Here is a 14,802-nt window from a genome sequence, read left to right on the forward strand (position 1 = left end):
CCCTTTCAAGATGGAGTTGCTCTGGTTCACGTGCCTCGGACACTTCTGACGCTGTTGGTTTCTTGTGCCATTCTCCGGCCACACCCGTTCCCCACGGCTCTGGTCTTAATGATGGTGGATGGATTTTGCTGACTCATGGATGGCATGCCTCAGAATATGCCATTTCATATCTGGCCTCATTAGACGTGTGTCATTTTGTGTGTGTGTGTGTATGATGGAGTCTGGCTCTGTGCCCAGGCTGGAGTGCAATGGCGGGATCTTGGCTCACTGCAACCTCCGCTGCCTGGGTTCAAGTGATTCTCCTGCCTCAGCCTCCTGGGTAGCTGGGATCACAGGCACACACCACCATGCCCAGCTAATTTTTGTATTTTTAGTGGAGATGGGGTTTCACCTTGTTGGTCAGACTGGTCTTGAACTTTTGACTTTATGATCTGCCGCCTTGGCCTCCCAAAGTGCTGGGATTACAGGTGTGAGCCACCGCGCCTGGTGAGCAGATGTCTTTTGAATTTGTTCTCTAGTCTGTGCTTTACCTCTTCATTTTCTTAACAAAGCAGAACATTTTAATGTTGATGAAGTCCAGCACACTGATTTTAACGTGGATGGTTAGGGCTTCTGGTGACGGTCTGAGAAATGTTCTCCTGACCCACAGTCATGAAGACATTCTCCATGTTTTCTCCTAGAGGCTCTGTGTGTTCAGCTTTCACACAGTGAAGATTAGTTTTTGGGCGTGTTGTCAGGCAGCAGTTACAGTTTGCCCTCTCCACACGGACATACAGTTGTTCTCGAGCCATCCCCACTGAGGTGCTTTGGAGCTTTAGTCTAAATCAGTTGGCTGGACAGACACGAGTTTTTGGAGGACGGGGGTGGAGACAGTGGCAGGAGGAGCTGGCAGGAGGGATTCTCCTGCCTCAGCCTCCTGAGTAGCTGGAATTACAGGCGTGCACCACCACACACGGCTAACTTTTGTATCTTTAGTAGAGACGGGGTTTCACCTTGTTGGCCGGGCTGGTCTTGAACTCATGTGATCCACCTGCCTCGTCCTCCCAAAGTGCTGGGATTACAGGCATGAGCCACCACACCAGCCTTGGATGCCATTTCCTTTGACTTGATGTCCTCTTTCTCTTTTGCAGAATTAAAACAAGAAGACTATAAATACTTACATACGTCCTCCAAATTAGACAGATACAAAATAGCAAGACTGTTAACAGAAGAGGCAATTAAGGTAAATGCTCCTTGGGACTCAGTGGGGAGGGGGACACTTTTTTAAAAGAACATTTGTTTTGGAACTTGGAGTCTGTTTGTCTGGTGTCTGATGCACTGTGCCTGAGAGTTGCAGCCTTCTCCCTGTGGGACTTGGCTAGAGTTACATTTATTTGTTTGTTTATTTATTTTTGAGACAGTCTTGCTCTGTCGCCCAGGCTGGAGTACAGTGGCACAATCTCAGCTCACTGCAACCTCCACCTCCTGGGCTCAAGCAATTTCTGTGCCTCAGCCTCTTGAGTAGCTGGGACTACAGGTGCACGCCACCACACCTAGCTAATTTTTTTATTTATTAGTAGAATTGGAGGTTTCACTATGTTGGCCAGGCTGGTCTTGAACTCCTGACCTCAGGTAATCCTAGCACTTTGGGAGGCCGAGGCAGGAAGATCAGAAGTTCGAGACCAGTCTGGCCAATAGAGTGAAAACCCATCTCTACTAAAAATACAAAAAATTAGCTGGGTATGGTGGTGTGCACCTGTAATCCCAGCTACTCAGGAGGCTGAGGCAGGAGAATTGTGTGAACCAGGGAAGCAGAGGTTGCAATTAGCCAAGATCACGCCATTGCACTCCAGCCCTGGTGACAGTGTGCGACTCTTGTCTCAAAAAAAAAAAAAAAAAAAAATTAGCCAGGCATGGTGGCAGGGAGAATTGCTTGAACCTGGAAGGTGGAGGTTGCAGTGAGCCAAGATCACACCACTGCACTCTAGCCTGGGGTGGGGTGAGCCCTTCTGTGCTGGATGAGCCGCTGTGCAGGGGGCAGACCTGGTGCACCCAGCTCCCTATACTCACCTGGGCTGGCCTGCCTCCTGCTCGTGGAAGCTGAGGGCCTTCCCGGCGTGTGTGTTGCAGGCCAGGCCTGGCCAGCAAGTGATCTGGGGTCTCCAGCAACACAGCAGTGTGCCCTCCCACCTCCCCAGCTCTGTCTGGTTCCTCGGGGACACCCCACGCTCCCCCATAAAAGGGTGAAAGAGAAACCAGAGTGGGAGCCGGCATTTGTAGTGCTTACAATTTAAAAGATCAAATATCCAGGGTACGTAAAGAACTCACAAATCAGTAATGTAAAGGCAAAATGGGGCCGGGCGCGGTGGCTCATGCCTATAATCCCTGTGGTGTTCGCGCCAAAGGCTCGAGACAGTTAGTTGATTCGTCTCAGTTTGGCTGCTGGACCTGTACTGCATTTCCTCACCTCGAGGGCTGTCGAGTGAGACAAAGCCGTAAGCTGACTCACTAAAAGCAACAACAGAATGCAAAGCAAAGGCCTGCAGTTTATGAGGACATTGTGCTGTCTGCTTCCATGTCCCCCTTCAGTCTCTGTGTAAGCAATAAACTTGCTGCAATTGAAATGTCTAAGAGGAGCAGAGACCTCTGCCCATATTTTCCCTGGAGCCAAGCCTTTGTTTTAGCTCCTGATGCAAAACAGGTTTAACCAGCCACCTTAAGGGTGCTATTGTATCTTTGGAATGTAAAATCATTGAAATGTAAACTACTACCACTAGCCCCCTTAAACTGCTTCCTGAGCAGGATCTCACAAGCCCCGGATATCTATTTTATGGAGTTTTTGTTTCCTTTCTGTTTTCCCCTTTGTTTCTTTCTGCTGAGATGAAGTAAATGTAAACAAGACAAAAGGTATAAAAGCTGTAACCCACAAAAATAAATTTGCTGCGTTTTGGCCATATCTTCACGCAGCCCTCCAGACTCTACTTTTCTATATTCTTTCTTTTCCGCGCACTCTCTCTCTCAGGTTGAACGAGACATCTACGTTGGCGGTCTTGGGGACTCCCGCGGGTCGGCAGTCCCCCGGCAGACGTGCCGGACCCCGACATCTGGCGCCTTGGAACAGGGACCTGAGTACGAGAGGTGAAACTGGCGCCTTGGAACAGGGACCTGAGTACGAGAGGTACAGTGACGCACCCCAAATCAAAGGAGACAAGGTAAAGCCGCGGTTCTTGTAGTTCTGGACTCAAAATTCATCTGGAGTAAAATGGGGCAGTCTGAGTCCAAAAATAAGTTGATGTTCACGAAGTTATTACATCAAATGTTAAGAAATAGAGGTGTTGATGTAAAAAAGAAGCATGTTTCTAAGTTTTTAGAGATTGTTTATGTATTGTGTCCGTGGGTCCCTGAGGAGGGATCGTTAGATGAATCGACGTGGAGTAAAATAGGAACTAAGATTGAGGAATATGCCGCCGCTCATCAATTTTCTCCGCAGGCAGAATTGCTTCTCTCGGTCTGGCCTCACCTGCGCCAGGCTATCTGCCTGCCTCACTGCTCCCCTGGTGTTTCTCTTGCTTCTAGTTCCTCTTCTTTCTCTAGCAAATCTAATCCTGATGGTGGAGGGGGCGGCGGTAATTTACCACCTTGCAATCCTCTAAACGAGCCCGATTCCGCTCTCGGAGTCGGACATGAAGCCAGAAATGGGGGAGCTCTGGACGAAAAGATCGGAGCCGGAGCAGAAATCAGTGCTTCAGAGAGCGCGCAGGTAAGGGCTTCAGCTGTGCCCTCAATTTCTACCCTCGAGGAATTATCCAGGCTTCTGGCTTCGCTTTCCAAACCTCAAGCTTTCCCTGCTGTTACTACGCTTTCCTCTAAGCCTGTGGTGTGCTCTACGCCACGAGAACCTATCCTTGCAACTACTTATGCTTTTGAGTCTATGAAACAGGGATTTCCCGATTCTGACCTTCACCTCGTCTGTCCTGTTATAGAGGTGACCAATCAAAACGGCGAGATTGTTCGCCATTATGAACCTATTCCACCAAAATTCATGAAAGATTTCAAGGAGGCAGTGACTAATTACGGACCCACTGCACCTTATACTCTCTCTTTACTTGAAAATTTTGGTACTCAGGCCATGACCCCTGCAGATTGGCATCGCATCGCCAATGCCTGCCTTTCAGGTGGCGACTACTTATTGTGGAAAGCTTATTATGATGATGCCGCTTTCGAGTTGGCGGAAAAGAATGAGAGACAAAGAGTGGGAGTTAATTTACAGATGTTAAAAGGTACAGGTGATTATGAAAGTGTTCAGGCACAAGTTGCCCTCCCAGAAGCAGCATTTGGGCAGGTAAACGCTTTAGCTTTGCGTGCCTGGAGAAAGCTTCCCACTCATGGAGAATTTACTGATGAAATTACCAAAATTAAACAGGGAAATGAGGAACCGTACCAAAATTTTATCTCTCGATTAATGCAGGCAGTCAAACGGCAATTTGGAGATAGCGAGTCAGCTCAATTATTTACAAAACAATTGGCCTATGAAAATGCTAATACTACTTGCCAGTCCATGGAATACTCCTATTTTTGTCATTAGAAAGAAATCTGGTAAATGGAGACTTTTACAAGACCTTAGGAAAGTGAATGAAATTATGGAAATCATGGGACCACTGCAACCTGGTCTCCCTTCGCCTGTTGTTGTTCCTCAAAATTGGGAATTACTAGTCATTGATTTGAAAGATTGCTTCTTTTCCATCCCCTTGGCACCTCAAGATTGCTGCAGGTTTGCCTTCAGTGTTCCTGCAACCAATTTTGACAGGCCTTTTGAGCGCTATGAGTGGACGGTTCTTCCTCAAGGTATGGCGAACAGCCCTACCTTGTGTCAGAAATTTGTCGCTCAGGTAATTGCACCCGTCCGTGAGCGCTATCCGGATGTCCTTTTGTTACATTATATGGATGATCTCCTTTTGGCAGCTCCTTCCCCTGGCCTCCTACAGGAAGCCTTTCGGGATTTAAGCGACCTCCTTACAAATTCAAACTTAGTTATATCTCCTGACAAAGTCCAAAAGGTAACTCCTTTCCATTATTTGGGTCGCCTCATTGATTCCAATCAAGTGTCCTATAAGACTCCTGTCTTATCAACTGCCCATCTCATTACGCTGAATGATTTCCAAAAGTTTTTGGGAGACATTAACTGGATCAGGCCTAGTCTTAAATTAACTACCGGTCAGCTTAAGCCTCTTTTTGATATGCTCAGAGGCCCCGCAGACCCAAAGTCTCCCCGGACACTTACTAATGAAGCTAGACATGCCTTGCAATTGGTGCAAGATGCTCTCTCAGAACAAAAACTAAACCGTGTCACTACTGGAGTGTCTTGGTGTTTATGCATTTTACGCACCTCTTACACCCCCACAGGTCTTTTCTGGCAAAAAGGAATCTTAGAGTGGCTCCATCTGTCTGCCAGTCGGCCTCGTATTGCCACTCCTTATCACGATTTAGTATCTATGCTAATCGCCAAAGGCCGCCTCAGGGCACTCACTCTCTTTGGCTCTGACCCACCTATTGTGATTGTTCCTTACACCACCCAAGAACAATCTTGGTTGTGGTCATTTTCTGACTCATGGCAATTAGCTCTTGCAAATTTCACAGGGCAGCTTTCCTGCCACTATCCCAAAGACAAAATACTGCATTTTTATTCCAGATGTAATCTTATTTTCCCCAAGACATGTTCTTTGCAGCCGATTTCTCAGGCCGCTTTGGCATTCACAGACGGTTCCTCAAACGGACTTGCTGCTGGACAAATTGATGATGTTCCCTTTTCTTTCCAGACACCTGAAACTTCCGCCCAAAGGGTAGAATTGCTTGCTGTTCAACATGTGCTCTCCACCTGTGGTCAATCAGTTAATATATACTCTGACAGTCAATATGTAGTTAACCTGATCAATCTGCTAGAGACAGCACCCTTGTCATTTTCTGACAGTTCTGCTATAATACACCTACTTCTTCCTTTACAGCAGACTATCTGCAAGCGGACTCATCAATTCTTTATTGGTCACATTCGTGCACATACTGATTTACCCGGTCCTCTCTCTGCAGGCAACAGGAATGCTGATGCTCTCACACGCCCAATGATCGCTTCTGCCCTCTCTCCTCTAAGACAGGCTGAGATGTCCCATGCCCTGCACCACCAGGGCTCCCGTAGCCTGCGACTGCAGTTTCAGATCACCAGAGAACAAGCTCGTGCCATTGTTAAGCAGTGCCCTGCTTGTGTGACTCATTTACCTCAACCCACACATACTGGAGTAAACCCTCATGGTCTACAACCTGGCCACATCTTTCAGATTGATGTCACCCATATTGCTTCTTTTGGTCGTTTAAAATATGTGCATGTAACTATTGACACTTTTTCTCATTTCATAATAGCTTCAGCCCATACAGGAGAGGCAGTCAAAGACGTGACTGCTCATTGTCTACTAGTGTTCTCCAACCTAGGTGCACCAAAAATTTTGAAGACTGATAATGCTCCAGCTTACACCAGCTCTTCATTCCAAACCTTTTGTTCTCAATTTCAGGTGATTCATAAAACAGGAATTCCCTATAATCCTCAAGGACAGGGAATTGTTGAACGTGCTCATGCCACCCTTAAAACTTTATTACTTAAACTAAATAATTCACCTCCTTCCTTTTACAAGTCTCCACATGATGTACTTCGACATGCTCTTTATGTTCTAAATTTTTTAACCCTTGATGCAGAAGGTCACTCAGCAGCTAATCGTTTCTAGCACCCAAAGAGCTCAGCCACGCCTATGGTGTTATGGAGAGATTTATTTTCTAATCAATGGAATGGCCCTGACCCTGTATTAGTTTGGGGCAGAGGTCACGTTTATGTTTTTCCTAGGTCTGCCCCCTCACCTATCTGGGTGCCTGAGCGACACGTCAAGCATGCCCCGAAGAAGACAGTCCTCTCTAAAGCCAGTGACCATCCCTCTTTCTCGACTGACATCTCCAGCCGAGCCCTCAGATGACTTCACCGAACTCCCTTCCCCTGAGAATCCGATGTCTACACCTATGGAAGACGACATCCTGCTGTGTCCATCGCCAGCGGCACCAGCTGATACCTCCTCAAAAGGTTCCAGTCCCGACCTGGACCCAGATGTGACACCTAGTGGCTGATGCATCACACATTGTTCGTCAGCAAGGACATTCTCTTAATCCGGTTACTCTATTTTTAGCCATGCTAGCCATTTTTTCTTGTGATTCTATGTCGGCAATTATAGCCATTGTGTCTGTGATAACTTCTACAGCTGCTGTTAGTCTTTCAAAATCCATTAATACTGCTGTATATGTGAATCATTTAGCCAAAAATGTTTCTATTGCTATGGGATCTCAAATGTCTATTGATGACAAGTTAGAAGCTAAACTGCATCATTTAAAGTTAGACAGTAAAATAGGCGTTAGCTAACATTTGAGGTGTTTGTACAAAAAAGAGGCACACAGAATGTCAGTCCTAGCAGAGGTGGCGGGCTCAAGCTGAAGAAATGTGGGTGCATGTGCTCCTCAGTGACATATAATCTAATATCACTTGCAAGGCCATTAGCCTCTAAAGATAATATTGACTATGATGCTGGACCTGAAGGGATGGCTGGTTAGTCAATGACGGGTAAGATCCTCAGGGGAGGACAACCTAAGACAGGCACAGCCGCAGTAAGGCCAGCATACACCGGGGATGTGCCCAGCCGGCAATCCCTCCTGAGGCTTTTGAGCATTACCCCACAATGCTGTCCATCTAGCTTGTCTTCCTAGTGAAGGTGACAGCTGCCACTGACTGCTGCTCGGACATGAAATTCCTGTGTGGTCTGTTTAAATGTACTACACCCTACATATTAATAATAGTAATGCTTAATGTTGTGCCTGCCATATGTCTTCCATCTTGTGTTCTCCACCCTCCGAGAGATGCAACTGAAGCTGTTTACACTTCATTTGCAAAGTAAAAAAACGGGAGATGTGGTGTTCGCGCCAAAGGCTCGAGACAGTTAGTTGATTCGTCTCAGTTTGGCTGCTGGACCTGTACTGCATTTCCTCACCTCGAGGGCTGTCGAGTGAGACAAAGCCGTAAGCTGACTCACTAAAAGCAACAACAGAATGCAAAGCAAAGGCCTGCAGTTTATGAGGACATTGTGCTGTCTGCTTCCATGTCCCCCTTCAGTCTCTGTGTAAGCAATAAACTTGCTGCAATTGAAATGTCTAAGAGGAGCAGAGACCTCTGCCCATATTTTCCCTGGAGCCAAGCCTTTGTTTTAGCTCCTGATGCAAAACAGGTTTAACCAGCCACCTTAAGGGTGCTATTGTATCTTTGGAATGTAAAATCATTGAAATGTAAACTACTACCACTAGCCCCCTTAAACTGCTTCCTGAGCAGGATCTCACAAGCCCCGGATATCTATTTTATGGAGTTTTTGTTTCCTTTCTGTTTTCCCCTTTGTTTCTTTCTGCTGAGATGACGTAAATGTAAACAAGACAAAAGGTATAAAAGCTGTAACCCACAAAAATAAATTTGCTGCGTTTTGGCCATATCTTCACGCAGCCCTCCAGACTCTACTTTTCTATATTCTTTCTTTTCCGCGCACTCTCTCTCTCAGGTTGAACGAGACATCTACGTTGGCGGTCTTGGGGACTCCCGCGGGTCGGCAGTCCCCCGGCAGACGTGCCGGACCCCGACAAATCCCAGCACTTTGGGAGGCCAAGGCAGGTGGATCACGAGGTCAAGAGATCAAGACCATCCTGGTCAATAAGGTGAAACCCCATCTCTACTAAAAATACAAAAAATTAGCTGGGCATGGTGGCGCGTGCCTGTAATCCCAGCTACTCAGGAAGCTGAGACAGGAGAATTGCCTGAACCCAGAAGGCGGAGGTTGCAGTGAGCCGAGATCGCGCCATTGCACTCCAGCCTGGGTAACAAGAGCGAAACTCCGTCTCAAAAAAAAAAAAAAAAAAAAGAACCTTTCCTTTCTGGTCACAGCTAGACTGTTTGGCACAAGAGGCCTAGCCTTTGGCCTGTCCACTTTTAACACGTCTTCCTCACTAAGCATAATCATCTAGCTTTTGATTTAAAGTGAGAGGTGTGTGAGTCTTCCTTTCACTTGAACACTTATTTCCATACTGCTGTGTTTCAGAGAATAGGGAGGCCTGATGAGGGGGAGAGAAATGGGGGCATGGCCAGTCAGAACATTTATGGGGGCATGGCCAGTGAGAACATTTATAGATTAAGTTCTCTGTCTTACATGGTTCATGGAGCCCCCAAACAACTAAAATGGTAACATCACACATCACAAATCACAGATCACCATGACAGATATAGTAACAATGAAAAAGTTTGAAATATTTGAGAATTACAAAAATGTGATACAGAGACAGGAAGTGAGCAGGTACTGCTGGAAAAACAGCACCAATAGACTTGCTCAATGCAGGGTTGCCACAGACCTTCAATTTGTAAATAATGCAACTATCTTCAAAGTTCAGTAAAGTGACTTGCAGGAAAATGAGGTCTGCTTGTGCCTTGTTAGGGCAGCCACAGCCAGTGAATGCAAGGCCCCTGGGCAATGACTCCCCCACATTTTTGGGGAGCCATAGAGGCAACTGTGGTGTGAACATAAGGAAAGCCTGGGAACAGGGGAGAGCCAGAGAGGTCCAGCAACCACCTGCAGCCCAAAGAATCAGGCCAGGTGAGCCCCTGTGCATGTGAGCGTCCAGTGCTTTCTCTATGGCAACAGGGGTGGAAGCATGCATGGTATAGTGGGTCAGGCTTGAGGCAAGGTGCCATCAGGCCATGTCTGTTGGTGATATAAGGCGGCGGGCCTGGTGGCAGGGCAAACAGCATGAAGGCTAAGACTGAGTTCAAGGAGCATCTCCCTCTGAGGCCTCCAACAATGAGGTTCAGCCCTGTAGGCCTCCTACAGCATCTCCAGTAGCAGGGGACAGGAAAGCATGACTGAGCTAATTCAAGGCAGCACACAGACCAGGTTCCACCAATGACATTCTCTTGTCCTTTTCCAAAGAATGGGACCATTACATTAACTTCATTTTTTAAACCGCTAGATGTCACCATTGTGCCAACTCCATCTAGCTGTACCAGACCACGCTCTGTGGAAGGCAGACAGAACAAGGACATAAGCCACAAAGGCCTGTGGAGGCTGGGAGGGCAGCTGGTAGAAACCCCTGAGTGAAGGACCAAGGTTGAGAAGGAGCTAACAGAAAGCGACAGTCTCCTGGATCTGGAGAACACGGCTTCGGATGACTTTCCAACAGTGTTTCTCAACTGTGGCTGCACACCAGGAACTTTCAGAAAACTTTAAAAAACTGATGCTTGGGTCCCACCCTCAAGAACGTCTGTGTGAATTAGTAAAGAATTGGGGCAGGCACTAAGAGTTTTGAAAAATCCCCCAGTAGTCTTAATGTAGAGCCAAGATTAAGATTGAGAACCACCGCGGGGCGTGGTGGCTCACACCTGTAATACTAGGTGATGTGGGAGGCTGATGTGGGAGGATCCCTTGAGGCCAGGAGTTCAAGACCAGCCCAGGAAAAATAGTCAGACCCCATCTCTACAATAAAAATACGATTACTTGGCCTGGTGGTTCACCCCTGTAGTCTCAGCTACTCAGGAAGCTGAGGTGGGAGGATCACTTAAGCCCAGGAGGTCAAGGCTGCAGTGAGCTATGATTACACCACAGCAGTCCAGCCTGGGCAACAGTGAGACCTTGTCTCTGTTACCTAAAAGAAAAGATTGAGAACTGCTACTATAGGCTATAATTGTAAATCCAGATATTGTACATGGAACAAATATTTATCAATTGCATTACAGTTGAAATGTACTCTAGGAGTTTGTTTTCATGAATAACAGAATAAAGGAAAGGCAATGGATATTTTGGAGCAGGGGTCAGATTGTGGAAATTGAACCCACTACATTGTGTTTTCCTATGATTGAATTTAATTTGAAAGGTATCTAACAAACATTTTATGTGGCACCCTGTGTGAGTATCACAACGTACGATCACTGTGAAGAACTCTGATGTCGAGGGCAGATTACTGTATGTCGCATCTGCTACCTCCTACCTTTGCAACTGTCAGTTCTGGAGGGTGAAGGTGGTGTGGAAAAGAACTTACAGAAAGGTAGGCAATGAAAGCTGTAAAGAGCTTACTACATAGTTATTAAAATGCGGCTGGTTTTTAAAGGTTAGTGAAGAGTCCATCTGAGACTCTTCTTTCTTTTAGAAGAATGCTCATAAACCTCCAATGGCCACTACCCTGGGAAAGTCTGGAATGCAGTGACTACAATGAATAACAGTGTTTGAGTTTTGTGACATGCTTATCTTGTTGATTGCTACAAAATCCAAGCAGCTTTGAAGACTTGGATAGCTTGAAACCTAAAACATTCATGCAAGGTGAAGGGGACCGACATATTCTTATTTTGGAAGCAAAAATAGAACTTCCAGCCTATTCTACATGGACTACAAAATTTTCATAGATCTTATTTCCTTGGCCTTCCATTTCTAAAATCCTCACCCTACTTCCTCTCTTTTCTAGAACACCTGCATGTAAACAGGTAAGAGTAAGATGGTAAATAGACTTGGTGAGACTGGAAGCTAACACCCCAAAACAGAGCACAGTAAGCTGTAAGCATCCCAGCCTGTAAAATGAAAGCATAGCTTTCCTCTCCAGGCTTATTACAATGAGGTAAAGCTAGTCCTATGGCCAACACTCATTCATACCCTCTCCAGTCTAAAGAAAAGACTAGAAATTTGAAAAAGTTTTCTAAACTAAATGGAATTTGTGAAAATGTGGAGTAACGGTTTTAGGTGAGAAAAATTGTATTTTTTCCTCTCCCTATCCAAGTCAAACTAGGGAGTACTCTGCAAAGACCACTTGAAGAAACTGCATGCCTAAAAGACAGGGGCCTGGCATCCCCTTTACCTTGTTAAATACCTGTAGGAGCAGTGGATCTGCCAATCTTCACTCTCTGTGTGAGCAAAGGAAAAAGAAAGAAATACAGTAATGGCTGGGTTAAAAAAAAAAAAAGCTTGCAATAGGGTGGCCAGCACTCCCACTCTGTGGTAGGTGAGGATCATGAGTTTTCAATGGGCCACGTGGAAACTGATAATCAGCCAGTATTAAGCTTGTCTTGCCAGTGCCCCTCCCTCCCACCTGCAAGGATTCTGACCAGTAGGGGTGGAGTACCATAGCAATAAGGTATTTTGAAAAGTATCACCTGGGGCAGAAGATATTTGGAGAAGCCAAATTAAAAAATTTCTCCTACATGAGAGAATTATGCAGTGAGAAGCCTCAGGGACCTCTGGAAGCACTGAAATAGCCAGGGAAGAAGTGTCAACTGTAGCTGCAAAATAAAGGTGCTTTTGCTGCTTACCTATAATACCCGCTTTCAGATCCTGCTTTTGGAGAACCCCAAAGCATTAGGAGGAAAAGAGAAGAGGCAATGAAAGAGAATCAAAAGGGCCTACTTCCCAGTGTGCAAGGCAGTTCTGAGCTGGAGAGGGGAAATGCTTTGAATTGAACATAAAAACAAAATTTCAAGCTAGACTAACCGGGCCAACCATTTTAACACCACCTGTGGGATCTGCCTAATACGCCATGAAGGAGCAGGAAAGGAAGAGCCAACAGCATTTGTGTGAAGACTGATAGAAAAAAACAATCATTTTGTCTTGTAGTCCACCAAATACATGATTGTTCAAAAAATTATGAGAGTTTCACCCTAGACACAGAATCCAACTTTTCTCAAAGATAGTTATTATGGAGGAGCAGAGACCCATTTGACTGTCCTATGCTTTTCCTATGATTTCTTTTTGGCTGCAGGCATGCCAGCCTGCACACATGTCCTTGGGTGGCTGGTTATATGTTCTAGATCTTTAGTAAATGATCTGTCTCAAAGCACTTGTGACTCAAAGTTTCAACCCTAATGCAAAAAGTCATAGAAAGCACAAACTCCTTTTAAAAAATCTGAATCTGTAGGTAAGTAGGGCAGTAGGGAAGGGAACACTTTGCATAGCAAAATGGAAATAAGAAGTAATGCAATTTGACCGGGCACAATAGCTCACACCTGTAATCCCAGCACTTTGGGAGGCCGAGGCAGGTGGATCAGTTGAGGTCAAGGAGTTCAAGACCAGCCTGGCCAATATGTTGAAACCCCGCCTCTACTAAAAATACAGAAATTAGCATGATGTGGTGGTGGGCACCTGTAATCCCAGCTTCTCAGGAAGCTGAGGTGGGAGAATCGCTTGAACTTGGGAAGTAAGTTGCAGTAAGCCGAGATCACGCCATTGCACTCCAACCTGGGCATCGCAGCGAGACTCCATCTCAAAATAAAAACCAAAACCAAAATCAAAACAACAACAAAGTCATACAATTTAATCAGCTTTTAATGTTTTCTCCTCTCTTAAGTAGTACGAACTCAATGACTCTCCTCATGTATCATATGCTAGAGATGAAACGCCCAATTGTTTTTGCTGGAAACTTGACAAGAGCCTGTTTCTTTAATCTTTCTAATGAGTTTTTGAAGGAATCCTGCTTAATAAATTCTCCTTTTGTAAAACAATTCTACTGGCTACAAACGTGAATGCTGAGGGAAGCACTATTACATCACCCAGTTTTCTTGTCCTTAAAACACTGAAACTTTTTATTTGTTTATGTGCTACTATGGCTTCATCCACTGAAATTTAAGCTTAAAAAGAACAGAGACTTTTTCTAGTTTGTTCAACTTATTGTGCTCAGCATCTGAAACTTTTTAAAAGCTGGATTAGGGGTTTCCCTTAGAGACTCAGTTTTAGAAAGAGATTTTCCCTGTGACAGGCACACAGTAGTAGCCCAACTTATTTTACGTATTTTTTTTTTAGTGCATGATCTCTCATAAAATGTAGTAAGTGATGAATGTCATGTGAGCCATGCCCAGAAGCAAAGGGCTTCGTGTTGATTAATTATAGACAGAAGTGGCCAGGCATGGTGACTCATGCCTGTAAACCAAGCATTTTGGGAGGCCGAGGTGGGTGGATCATGAGGTCAGGAGTTCAAGACCAGCCTGGCCAAAATGGTGAAACCCTGTCTCTACTAAAACAAAACAAAAATTAGCAGAGTGTGGTGGTGGGCATTTGTAATCCCAGCTACTTGGGAGACTGAGGCAGAGATTGCTTGAACCCAGGAGCCAAAGGTTGCAGTGAGCCGAGACATGCCATTGCTCTTCAGCCTGGGTGACAGAGCAAGACTCCTGCTCAAAAAAAAAAATGGGGGGATATTAGGCAGAAGCTTGAAGGGGTAGCATTTGAGAGAGAGATTTTAAAGAATGAGTATGATTTGGGGTGGAAATAATGGGACAAGATGTGACCAGTATATACTGTAGTGATCAGGAGCTACACAGACTGGTAAAGCTATTTTATTTTCATCCTAATATGTCCTTCATTCTTGTCCCTTCGTTTATTTTCATTTCTTTATTACTTTGTTTTATAAATGTTTTCTGGGCATTCTTTTGCTATATTTCATCTACGTGCTAGAAAAGACTACAAAGATCCTTAAGCTGTATACCTCCTTTATGCTGCTTCCAGGCAGTGAGGAGCAGATCAAGATACTTTCAACAAAACTTTTCTGTAGTAATTTCTACAATAGAACCTTGAAAAAAATACTGGAATAAGGGCATAAACACAGTGCAAGGGGAACGCAGTTGAGGAATGGCCACCTTTGCTGTGGAGATGGGAAAGTCTCTTCCCAGAGCTGAGTCTCTAAGGGAGATCTCTAATTTAGCCTTTAAAAAAAAGGGATTCAACCGTTTTCCCAGCA

The 14,802-nt window shown here is 45.3% G+C and overlaps 1 protein-coding gene across 11 annotated transcripts in view; it reads left to right on the forward strand.

The window, feature by feature from the left end:
* The window catches only part of LOC118146826 (uncharacterized), a 184,554-nt gene that overhangs the window by 117,676 nt on the left and 52,076 nt on the right, over nt 1-14,802 (forward strand). For 6 of the 11 annotated variants that reach the window (XM_078339159.1, XM_078339161.1, XM_078339162.1 and 3 more), the window contains exon 2: nt 1,131-1,222. The exons of 1 other annotated variant lie outside the window; for it this stretch is intronic. Coding sequence is in view for 2 of the 10 variants with exons in the window: in XM_035270523.3 (XP_035126414.2) it covers nt 1,131-1,222; nt 3,002-3,121 (212 nt within the window). In the remaining 8 variants the exon portion in view is untranslated. Of the gene's footprint in view, nt 1-1,130; nt 1,223-2,751; nt 2,887-3,001; nt 8,561-14,802 lie in introns of those variants that run through there. 4 more of the 11 variants (XM_035270523.3, XM_078339165.1, XR_013522776.1 and 1 more) reach the window with 3 other exon arrangements.

This window comes from Callithrix jacchus, chromosome 1 (assembly GCF_049354715.1).
Source record: "Callithrix jacchus isolate 240 chromosome 1, calJac240_pri, whole genome shotgun sequence".
NCBI lineage: Eukaryota > Metazoa > Chordata > Mammalia > Primates > Cebidae > Callithrix > Callithrix jacchus.